This window comes from Pectinophora gossypiella, chromosome 8 (genome assembly GCF_024362695.1).
Source record: "Pectinophora gossypiella chromosome 8, ilPecGoss1.1, whole genome shotgun sequence".
NCBI classification, from domain to species: Eukaryota; Metazoa; Arthropoda; class Insecta; order Lepidoptera; family Gelechiidae; genus Pectinophora; species Pectinophora gossypiella.
This window is the reverse complement of record NC_065411.1, coordinates 3,701,878-3,714,009: the sequence shown is the minus strand read 5'-3', so window position 1 is coordinate 3,714,009 and position 12,132 is coordinate 3,701,878. Positions and strand designations below refer to the sequence as shown.

Sequence of the window (12,132 nt, the reverse complement as noted above, 5' to 3'; positions counted from 1 at the left end):
GTCGCAAAAGTATGGAATTGAAAATAATTAAAAAAAAAACACAAAAGTTTTCAGGAATATTCAGACTGAAAATTCCACTTGATATCAACTCAGAATTATGGTCTGAACCATCCCCCTCAGTATTCGTTACGGTGTCACTAACACCCATACCTACTTGTATGGCTACTGTATGTACTTGTGTGGGGTGTAAGTGACATCGTAACGAATACTGAGGGGGATGATTCAGCTGATTATTCTGAGTTAATATCAAGTAGAATTTTCCTTCGCAAAAGTATAGAATTGAAAATAATTTAAAAAATAAATAAAAAAAAACATGAATTTTGCGAGGAAAAATTCCACTTGAAATTAACTCAGAATCATGGTCTGAATCATCCCCCTGAGTATTCCTTACGATGTTACTAACACCCTGTATAAGCACTATTTGTAGTTCAGTACAATAAGTGATTGTATTTCAATGCAGATAAAGTTTTACAAGAGTCCAATAACGAATGAGGTATCAGGTAGATCTGTCAAAGTACAGAAGCCAGTGTTGTGACGTTCATTAGCATAGTGATGTATCAGTCGAGAATAGACCGATTGAAAATTTCTATCTAATACTGCTTACTCCAGTAAATAAGGGATATTATTCGTTTAGGACTTTGTAGGTATATATGCTATTGAGGAGCTAAGTTAAATGATTTGGTTAGTTTGAGCTCAGTGCTAGAACTTTAAATTAAATACCTTTTGTACTAGGTTTGTATGTACTTATTGTAATTTGATCTCTCAGTAGAGTAGGATTTATAAGTATAAAATAAACTCCTCGTGTCGAGGAGGTGTGACGTCTCTATTTGCATTTTTTTTTACTTTTCCTGATTCCGGGTTCCGGGTTGAGCAGCATTACAGATATTCTTATTTTGGTGACTGCAGCTTTATTTTTTTATAGCTTTATTATTTTTACCCCCTCCGGTTGATTGAGGGGAGGCCTGTGCCCAGCAGTGGGACGTATAGGCTGTTTATGTTTATTATTTTTTCACTATCTATCTACTTGGTTGGATAATTCGTGAGCGCTGAAGGCCTTCACCTGATAGGTAGTTGAGCCGTAGCAGTTAATTATAGGAGTTCTATTCGCAAACGTAAGGTTTTTTTTTTAAATAAAGTTTATCCCTATTGGTCATAGCCACAAGTAATCAGAAGATCCTTAGAAGAAGAAGAGGCACGAAGTCCTTCGATGGTTATGAACCTTACGGTGGCAAGAGTGCAGCCACATCATCACAATAGGCTATTTTCCAACTAGTCAAATCAGTTACTTTTACTCAACGTGAAAACACGAAATCGCCATGGAATTTATTTGAAAAGCCCACTGGGACGTTATAGAAAAACGTGATAAAATGTCGGAGTTATTACTACGTTTTTCTTAAATTCATAAATGAGTTAAATAGAAAAAAGAAAATATTTTTCGTTAGTTTTAGATGTGTCTTTATATAGAAAAAACAGAAATTCACGATTTATCTTCAACATACTACAGTGAAGAGCAATATCATGTACCCACTTTAGAACCCTGTCGCGCTATGATATTTGACATTTAATGAGACTTAATTACGGTTTAATTTGTCAAAAAAGTTAATGTGACATGTTTTCAAAGTGCATACATATTAGTACTCGTGACCGTACACGACTCAATTGGCCATCATGTTAGAAAGAACACAATCCTTCTTTTGTATTTGACGCCCGGGAAGACAATCATCTGAACGCGTTTTATGTTTCTTATTTGCCCCTAGAACAGCAAAAGAAGCTAAAAAATGTTGAAAAAATATATTTTTTTATATTACTTACCATCTCAGAAACTGTTTATGTGTTAGACCCGGGATACGGCTCGGCGCCCAGGGACTAAATATTGAATTCCAAGTGCCGTTACTCCTGGCCCTGGGGACCACCTATGTTTCTTACACTGCTTTTATAGGATTTTCTCATATATCTACCACTCCAAGTTACTTGGATTTGGGAAATAATTTTTCTTTGATGTTAGGAAAATAACGATGAATGGGTTGTGAGGTGTATTACCAACCCCTTCTTCCCTGGTGTCAGGGTTAATCCATCAAAGGCCCCCGACATGGCTCATGTAACGAGTACTTACTTACATCAGTAAATAGTAACTTATTGCTGGGCAAAGGCCTCCCCTTCCTCTTTCCATTTTTTGCATCAATAAGGTAAAAATTGTACCCAGGCAAAATCGAGTATAATTGTAAGTACCCAAATAAAATTTTCAAGCGAAATCCACAAAACGTGTTGTGACATAGAATACAGAATAATACTAGGTATAGAACGGACACTCCGCAATCCCGAAATAATATTGACCTTTTGAATGTTTTGTCTGTATTGCATTTGTTTCTGTGTATTGTCCTGTGTACTATGAACTTTTCATAAGTGATGACGTCATCCACACGAATAAATAATTGTTAGACGTGCTTGTCATTTATATAATACCAAGTTTAATGAAATTGATATTTTCCACCTTAAATTTCTTAAATTTGCTTCCGCCATCAAACATAAAACGGAAAAAAAAATAGAATAAAAAATTCTATTTAAATTGAATTAAAATAAGTATGTGTGTTTTGTTTCTTTCTTTATTTTGTTTGTTATTAGTAAGTTAAACTGACTACTGAAGAGTAAGTACTCAATGATATACTGTACTCACTAATATTATTACTATTATGTCTAAATTCGTGTTCTCTTTTAATCATCCTATATGTGTTTTATTTTTACTTCTTTTTGTATACCCAAGTGCATGCATTAATTCTTGGTGAAAACTTAATTGGCTTCTGTACTACCTTAAATGTGTTATACTGATACATGTGTTATTTTAAGCTGTATGTTTTCCTTAAATAAAAAAAAAAAAAGAATAAGTTTAAAACTCGCAATTCAAGCCGGAAACGTTCCGAGACCTTGTATTACCTTTGGAATGCTTTCGGTATCGCTAAATGTATGCATGCTGTTAGGGTTAAAAATTAAATTTCGACAAAATGTTATCTATTCGACAATACTTTGGCAATGGTGCTAATTCCTGTAAATACCATCTAATTTTATTTTAGGTTATATCTGTCATTTTCTTATCCGCCGAAAAGGAAAGGGACGGGTAATCGACAAGCATAAAATTTATGGAACACACGTAAATTTTAAGCACAAATCTAAAACAACCGTCTAAAAATTCGCCCGGGTTATTCATTTATTTACTCATTCTTCCTAAAATTAAGAGCTGTCAATCATCCGTCCCTTTCCTTTTCGGCGGATAAGAAAATGACAGGTATAACTTAAAGTAAAATTAAGAGATGTCTGCAGGAATCGGGGCCAATATAAAAGTCCGACACTTCTTCATTCCGACAAAGCTAATAATGTTGGGCTCACGACAATGATCAGAATGAATGAATTCAGAATGATCCGTATATCGGAAGGCATTTTAAAATGCCGGTTATTATTTACTTACATAAGTATGTAGTCGTTACATGAGCCATGTCATGGCGGCTCAATAGTAACCCCTACACCAGGGTTGCTAAAGTCGGTCATAGACGTCAGAACTCGAACGAGAGAAGGCTATACAGGATGTTAGTGACATCGTAACGAATACTGAGGGGGATGATTCAGATCATGATTCTCAGTTGATATCAAGTGGAATTTCCTGTCGGAAAATTCATAAAGAAAAAATCAGTTACATATTTTTGCGACGGAAAATTCCACTTGAGAACTACTCAGAATCATGGTCTGAATCATCCCTCAAAGTTTTCGTTACGATGTCACTAACACTTTGTATAGTCTTTATCTAATATCCATTATAGGTACCTAATGTTATCTCCGTGTAGGTCCTTACAGTTATGTCAATCAATAGCATTGTGGTACTAGCTATACTTAAACCATGTTAACCAGTACATTTCCCTACAGGATTAGATTTGATCCCGCTACTGGGCACGTTTATATGCTGCCTAGTTCTGGGAATTGAGATTGGACTAATATGCGGAATGGGGATTGACGTAATATTATTGCTGTACTACCACTCCCGACCACCGCTTGATGTGCACTTGGTTGACGTAAGTATATCTGGCGGGTTAAAATAACCACATCGAAGCAATATTGCTTTTTAACATTTGTTTGCATTGCGCACTTACTTTTATATGCGCAAATGTCAAATTGCTTAGATGTGGCCATTTTAACCCCCCTGATCTTAACATAACATAAGCTCGCGGCTATATCTCTACGTCTAACACAAGATGAACTAAGCACCCACGCCTCACTGAACTTTCTGTTAGATCATTATAGTTGGTGAGCCGTATCGCCGTCTACAATGGTCGAGCCATGTGTGTTAGTGAAAAATGCACGTAAGGGCAGATAAATACATAATTATACATTACAAAACAGACTGCAGCTCTTATGTGGGAATAATAGATGGAGGCGAATCGTACATTGAAGATTATTATATTGAATAATACATTATTCACTGAGGGAAGAAACCGATTACCAAGACGAGTGTAGTTTGAGTCCCGAGGTCTCTTAATACATACGAGTTCGAGTTTGGAATCGTATCTTCTCTCAATTGATAGCATACGATGCTTTAATACTGCACCTACAAGGAAAAGAGCTAACATTTTTGTATATACCTAATCATTTTTAGAAAAATATATAACCGCATGCCACGTTTCTCCCACGACTCCCTCCCACACTAGCGAATTCGGAAGAGTATAAAAACAATTTCTATTGACACGTTGTCAAAAAAATTACATTTAGAAAGCGGGAATACACTTCAAATTCAAATTCAAATTCAAATGTATTTATTGCATTGCTACAGGTCAAGAAGGTCTTAAACTCAACAACAACTTCATATACTTTTCCCTCCCGCTTGTTTGGTATAACAGTAATTAGTGCCACCAATTCCTGCAGACACCTCCTAATTTTACTGTAAGTTATACCTCTCATCTTCTTATTCGCCGAAAAAGAAAAAGACAGATTGACAGTCGTAAATTTTAGGAAGAATGAGTAAATGGATGAATAACCCGGGCGAATCAAAAAGGTATCTCGCTGGTATGCAAACTGCTTGACGTGTGCTCTCAATTTAATTATGTCGGGTTATTAGCCAATGCAAAATTTTTATAGGGTTGTTTTAGATTTGTGCTTAAAACTGACGTATGTTCCATAAATTTTATGCCTGTCGATTACCCGTCCCTTTCCTTTTCGGCGGATAAGAAAATGACAGGTATAACTTAAATTAAAATTAGATGGCGTCTGCAGGAATTAGCACCAATGTATGTATTTATAATCCTCTTAGTAAATTCCCTCAGACAGGTTCGGGCATGTCAGTAAATAGACGGAACCGACGATCTACGTGTCCCCCGAACCACTGAACATCTCGAAATGAAGCTGCCAGACTGCTTTACTCTAAGCAGTTGACCTATACTAGGAAATCGAACCTGACAGCTCCGGTCAACCCATTAAATCTAACAAGTAACATCTTGATTCGACCACAAACAGATTATCTAACAAATTGGCATGCATATTCATCGCATAACGAACGTATATCGCATTGATAAATTGACTGCCATCAATTACACGGTTCACTGGTTGCGGTGGATGTATGTGATTGGTCAGACCACAGCTATCCGCTATCATAAAATTAATTACCATGTTTAATTTCGGTATTGGTTGTAAGACCCTTGTGTAAACATTCAAACGTGAATTTTGTGGTTTTATGAATATTTGTGGAATTTATAAACGGTTTTGTAAGTAGTAATCGATGCAAGTAACTCTAATCACTCCATTAGGGGATGTTTGAAGCATCAGTTTAGATATGACGAAGAATATATTAAACAGATATATATTTTATATTATGAAACTCCGTATTATGAAACGGTCTCCGTGGTCCAGTGGTTGAGTGTTGGGCTCACGTTCTGGAGGTCCTGGGTTCGAATCCCAGTACATATCACAAAAATCACTTTGTAATTCCTAGTTTGGTTAGGACATTACAGGCTGATCACCTGATTTGTCTGAAAGTAAGAGGATCTGTGCTTCGGAAGGAACGTTAAGCCGTTGGTCCCCGGTTACTATTTACTGTTTTGTACGTAGTCGTTACATGAGTCTTGTCCGGGGCCATTAGCGGCTCAATAGGACTCCTGACACCAGGGTTGATGAGTTTGGTAATGTACCTCACAACCCACACGATATGGTGTCTTAATGTAATGGGCCCTAGAAGAAGATTAAGTTTCATAATCTTCTAGGGGCCTATTTCATTAAGACACCATAGTGGCGCCACTAGTCGTGACAAACAAACAAACACACACAAAGCTATCAAATAGTTTATCAGCAAGTGATAAAACAGACCCTTGCGCTTGCGAGAGCGAAATAAGCGAGCCGCGCGTGGGATTTTGCATGCAACCGCAAACAAAATCCACCCACCGTGTCTTGCTTTTCCGACTCTGTATGCATTAAGCTTGATTGAATTGAAGGTATTGTTATTAAATATTTCCATAGGACGGCACTTTCCCGGCACATTACGCAGTGCACCCAGTGGGAGGCCTACACTTCGCCGGCGCTGAGCGAGTGCGATCCAAACTAATGGACATTCGGAACCCAAACAAACCAATACGTACAACAGCTTTGGAATCCTTAACTGTCATACCAGATACAGATCACGAAACATCTACCAGAAATAGACAAGAAAATGGTACCAATGAAGTGTCCAATGGTACCAATGATACTGGAAATGGTACCAATGTCGTGGCGAATGGTACAAATACCGCGAGTAATGGTACCAATGCAGTGGTTAATGCAGTGAGGGCTGAAAGTGGAAGTCGACGCAGCAATGCCAGGAGAGTACCAAACGTGCTGGTCATATATTGTGATGGCTTGTACAGAATGGACTATACGTTTTTACAGGTAAGATTGTTTGTATTACCTAAAATTTTTGTTACTTTTTAGCAATACCTCTATAGCGTAGTTATAGTTGGGCTCACGATCCGGAGGTCCCGAGTTCGATTCCCGGTGGGGACATATCACAAAAATTCTTTGTGGTCCCTAGTTTGATTAGGACATTATTGACTGATCACCAGATTGTCCGAAAGTAAGATGATTCGTGCTTCGGAAGGCAAGTTAAGCGGTTGGCCCCGGTTACTACTTACTACGTAATGTAAATAAGTAGTCGTGACCATGAGTCATGTCAGGGGCCTTTGGTGGCTCCAGGGGTGATGAGGTTGGTACTCCACCTTACAGCCCACACGATAGAAGAAGAAGAGCGTGGTTTAAAAGGAAATAATTTGTATTGCTTCATGTAGAGTACAATACAAGTTATTTACCACATTCCCTCTAAGTCTTACTTTAAACAGTCGTAAGCCACTGAGGAGTAAGGGGGACCGTGTGGACAGTCTGTCTCGTTCACACTTACGCGGTAAGGCGGTACAGGGTAAAAGTAAGATTTTGGTATGAAATATCCCCATTAACTCTTGTTTACCAAATTCCTAGTTAAAATGTTGATAGCATTTCAAAACTAAGTGTTTGAAGTAGGCTTTTGTAGTCATCATCCCTAACTTAAAGATTTGACAGGTCCGGTTTTTTACAGAAGCGACTGTCTGTCTGACCTTCCAACCCGCTAAGGGAAAGCCAGCCCAATACAGGTTAAATCACACACCTCCGAAAACGATTTTTTGGGGAATGTGGGTTTCCTCACGATGTTTTCCTTCACCGCTGAGCACGTGATAATCACTTATGATCCAAACATGGATTCGAAAACAAGTTCGACAATCATTGGTTTTAGGTCTGTGCTGGGTTTGTGCTATCTTGGATCGGATTGGTTGGTTTGCATTTGTGCTGGATTGTTTTTTTGTTTCGGTAAGCTTTTGTAGTGAAGCAGAATAATAGTTGACACAGATATTGAAACTTCTATACAAGCTATGTAGTTAATTAAAACCAGCAAAGACTAGGCAACAAAATGTTTAAACAAGTTGTGTTTATTGAAATAAGTAACTATTTAAATTGTTTACTCGTCAGTGTTTGACAAACGAATCCATTATTTTATGCAAAATAGTCTCTGAAAATAGCAAAGGTCAAAAGTTATGTTATGATGCTTTAGTAGAATGTCACAGGTACACACACACCAGGACACAAATATACAATTTACAGCAACAGTGTCTCTGGTTTGAGCGTTCGACTCACAATCCTGACGGCTTGGTTCGAATTCTGGTGGAGACATGCCAAAAAGCACCTTTTTGAGTCTAGTTTGGTTAGAGCACTGCAGCTGGCCTTGCAATTCAACGGAAAATCCAGCCCAAATACAGGTGTGGTGGCATACTTATGAAAACACAGTTCTCAGCAATGTAGGTTTCTTCACGATGTTTTCCTTTGGTGAACACATCGTGGCTGACTTTGCAAACTGGCGTATTTGCAATTTTTTGCTAAAATAATTTGTGTTTTATTGATAATAGTAAAAAGTGCAAACCAGTTTCACCAAAAATTTCAAATAGGTACATCAGCGTCACCGACGGTATGGTGACCAGACGATGCCACGCACTAGCGCGGCGGGCGGTGAAGTAATTTTTCGGTCGCGTTGTCAAACATATGCTCACGACTATATCCGAATTGGAGTAGTATGAACTAAGTACCCACACCTCACTGATTAGAATAAAATAAAAACTTTATTTGCGTCAAACATGGTGAATAAGGCGACAAATGGGTATTAGAAGTAGGCACAATACCTAAATGTTTCACCACAACAATGTTGCCATGCAAATGTCATTATACGCAGACAAAAGTACACTTATTTACACTAAACTTTTATATAATAACAAAAAATTACATTACTGCAGAAATTTTTCTGTTACACCAACGTGATAGGTTTTAAACATATCAATATGAATAAAGCATTCGATAAATTCCATTTTCGTATTTTACATTTGCACAAAGCAATGTCATTAAGTTATCTAACATCAATTTAATATGAGAACCGCAGGCCGCAACGTTAAATCGCATGCACTGTTGATGCGTCACCGCAGCTCTGTACCCAATACCAACGATATGTACCAAATGTACCATATTTCAAAGATATCGATCACTAGATACGCAGTTAAAATTACCTTGTGATAGAATAGACATTTGGGGGAGGCCTATGCCCATCAGTAGGACGTATATAGAACAGAATAGAAATGTTTATTATAAAAGGACGCCACACACAAAAACAAGACAATAACATCACTTAAAATTTTCAGAGAACAATAACAAAACAACAGAGGTTATGTATACAGGTTGTTTATGTTTACGTTGTGTTTATGATAGGATACAAACATACAAACAAATTAAAATGTATTTTGGAATTGGCGTTTTATCATCACACTTTTGAATATTGAAGGTCTGTGAACGATAGTATCGTTTTTATTTTTTAAGTAAAAACATAGGCGTCTAACATACGTACAGCAGACGGCAAAATTCTACTCGTATAGTTATTTACTTAAGTACATTAGTTATAGACACCATAAATTGCGAATTTAGTTTCATTACAACATTATAAATATCATTGGATTTTAGTGCAGCTTGTTCGTAAAATTATTCATCGGTTTTGTTGCCTGATTTCATCGTTGTGATCGTCACGCTATTGTTTTCGTTCAATCTCGCGCATATTTTTAAAGTTTTATTGGACCAATGATGATCATTAATTAATATTGTTGATAAATAATAAACGCTTTCACAAATATTACGCTTATTTTGTTTTTCTTTGTAGGAGTTTATTACATTATTTAAAACGAAATATCAAAGTGGAATTACGTTTTAATATTCACATGCGTCAAGTTCTTTATTAGATGGATAAATTCTCGTAACAGCTTTCACAAAAGACGGATTGATGGGACAATGGAAAGCTTAAGATAGGGTTAGGGTACATACGTATCAAATTTCATAAACAAATAGGTGTCTAAATATGTCTACAGCACACATTGTGTTCGTTATATACAGGGTGTTAGAGACACCGTCACGAATACTGAGGGGGATGATTCAGACCATGATTCTGGGTTAATATCAAGTTAAAATTGCCGTCGCAAAATTAATTTACATGTCGCACTAAATGTCAAATAATTATGATAGTGCGACAAGTTCTAAAGTGGGTATATGATATTACTCATGACTGTATTATAGGCTATTAATTATGCTTGGACAAGAATCGTGTAGGCATGTAATACCTACAAAACAAATGACCGGATTTTGGAACCTATAGCTAATTTTCATCCAGCTGATTCCGTTTTTTTTACTGGCTTGGATTGTCCCACTGCTGGGCAAAGGCCTGCCCTTTGAGCTTCCACTTTTCCCTGCCCTGAGCGTTCTATCTCCAATCTGTCTCAAACGCGTCCAGATCGTCTTTCCATCGCTTCCTCTGCCTCTGCGTCCAAGAGGTGTCTACTCCGTGATAGCTTCAGCTGATTCCATTATATAAATGCAACTATTTACCAAATGAAGCGACACAGATACAAAATATAGCTTAATATATTCAAGTTCCCCGTAGTATAATTCCGTGGAGCGTCTCTATAATTGTCCGTCTAATAATCCATCTACATTGGCTGCACCAGACCGAAACAATTCACTTTATAGTTCTCTGTGGACAGCACTGTCTCTATTAGGTCCAAAGTCGGTAAAACTTTATTTATTTCCAACACCGACACGCTAACTTTACGAGACTTTAGTCAGACGAATTATCTACTTAGTCCCCTTCACTGCAAGAATAATTAGTTTCTATAAGAAATATATATATAAAGTGGAAGATTGAATTACCTAGCTTGTTATAATAGAGTTGGCCAAACTTGTAAACAGTGCTTATTATGATTTCGTATGTTTGACAGGTTCTTTCTTAGATTAAGATAAATAACTTGGACTAAAGTTATTCTATACTACGGCCACGGGTATAATCTTTTACTTCGAATTTCATTAGTAACTGGCAAACGTTTTAGGAATTATTTATTAGTCTTTCTGACTCTCTGAGCAATCTATCCGTTTGGTGACATTTCTTGTTCCTTTGCGTGTTCATTTAAATACGTTATAATCTTAGAGCGGCTTGAAACTGTACTTATACTTCTTAGGTAGGTAATCCCTAGTCAACGAGAGTTTATCATAATAGAATATATTTTTTATTGTTCAGTGCAATACATTATTTAAAAAACTCTAAAATGAATAAATATAAATATTTCATTTAGAATGCAGTTTAGAAAATTTATTAATTTGTTAGTACCAGTTCGGTACCGCGGTACGAACCGGCGCTCTCCGTTTGAGAATCGAGCCGGTATACCACAGCACCACATTGACTAGACTTATATTTATTAATTTAATTTATATTATTTATTGTACACATGACATACATAACATAAACATCCTATAAACGTCCCACTGCTGGGCAATTAACCGCAGGGGAGTATACACCACCACGCTGCACACATATTAACCAAAAAGCGAAAACAAAAGAAGAATATGACCAATGAATACATTTATTTATTTCACGCACGCACACACACTTCCTGCCTTCCTTTCAACTGTTTTAAGACAGTAGTTAAACAAAAACTTTACAAAAAAGGTTATTATAAAGTTAGTGATTATGTAGAAGATATGAATGCATGGGATTAACTGTCTGAGAACTGATATTAGGCAGCTAAATTACTCAATTGTATACCAAAATTTTATGATTATTTTATTTTTTTTAAAGAACGTCTAGGGCCCTGTGCCGAGGTTTTTCTTGCAGCTTCTTTTCCCCGGCTATACAGGTTGTGAGAAGCTGCAGTAGTTTTAGGCGGATGAGACGTTCGTTATGTAAAATTGACGATTCAAAGTGTAACTATGTTACCTATTGAATAAAGATATTTTTGAATTATGATTTTTTTTGACTCACACACGCACGCACATACACACAGAAACACACAGGCACAGATACCCGTTTGTAAAAACTTCTTTTGTTTATTTTTTGTTGAGATATATTGTAAATCTAACTGTATTGCGTTGGAAGAGCGAGACACACAAGTGTCTTCGACTACTTTTAGGGAAGCTTCATTAATTGATGTAAAAGATTTATAGAATTAAAACTATTATTATTTTTATTTTTTATTTACATTGCACGGTGTTTATGTATGTCTTTATTTCTTAAATTTATCTATG

General features: G+C 36.7%; 1 protein-coding gene across 1 annotated transcript in view; it reads left to right on the top strand.

The window, feature by feature from the left end:
- LOC126368877 (sodium-independent sulfate anion transporter-like) overlaps positions 1-12,132 on the top strand; it is a 59,933-nt gene that overhangs the window by 38,826 nt on the left and 8,975 nt on the right. Inside the window, exons 9-10 of the mRNA XM_050013081.1 lie at positions 3,913-4,058; positions 6,490-6,894. Coding sequence (XP_049869038.1) covers positions 3,913-4,058; positions 6,490-6,894 — 551 coding nt within the window. The remainder of the gene's footprint in view (positions 1-3,912; positions 4,059-6,489; positions 6,895-12,132) is intronic.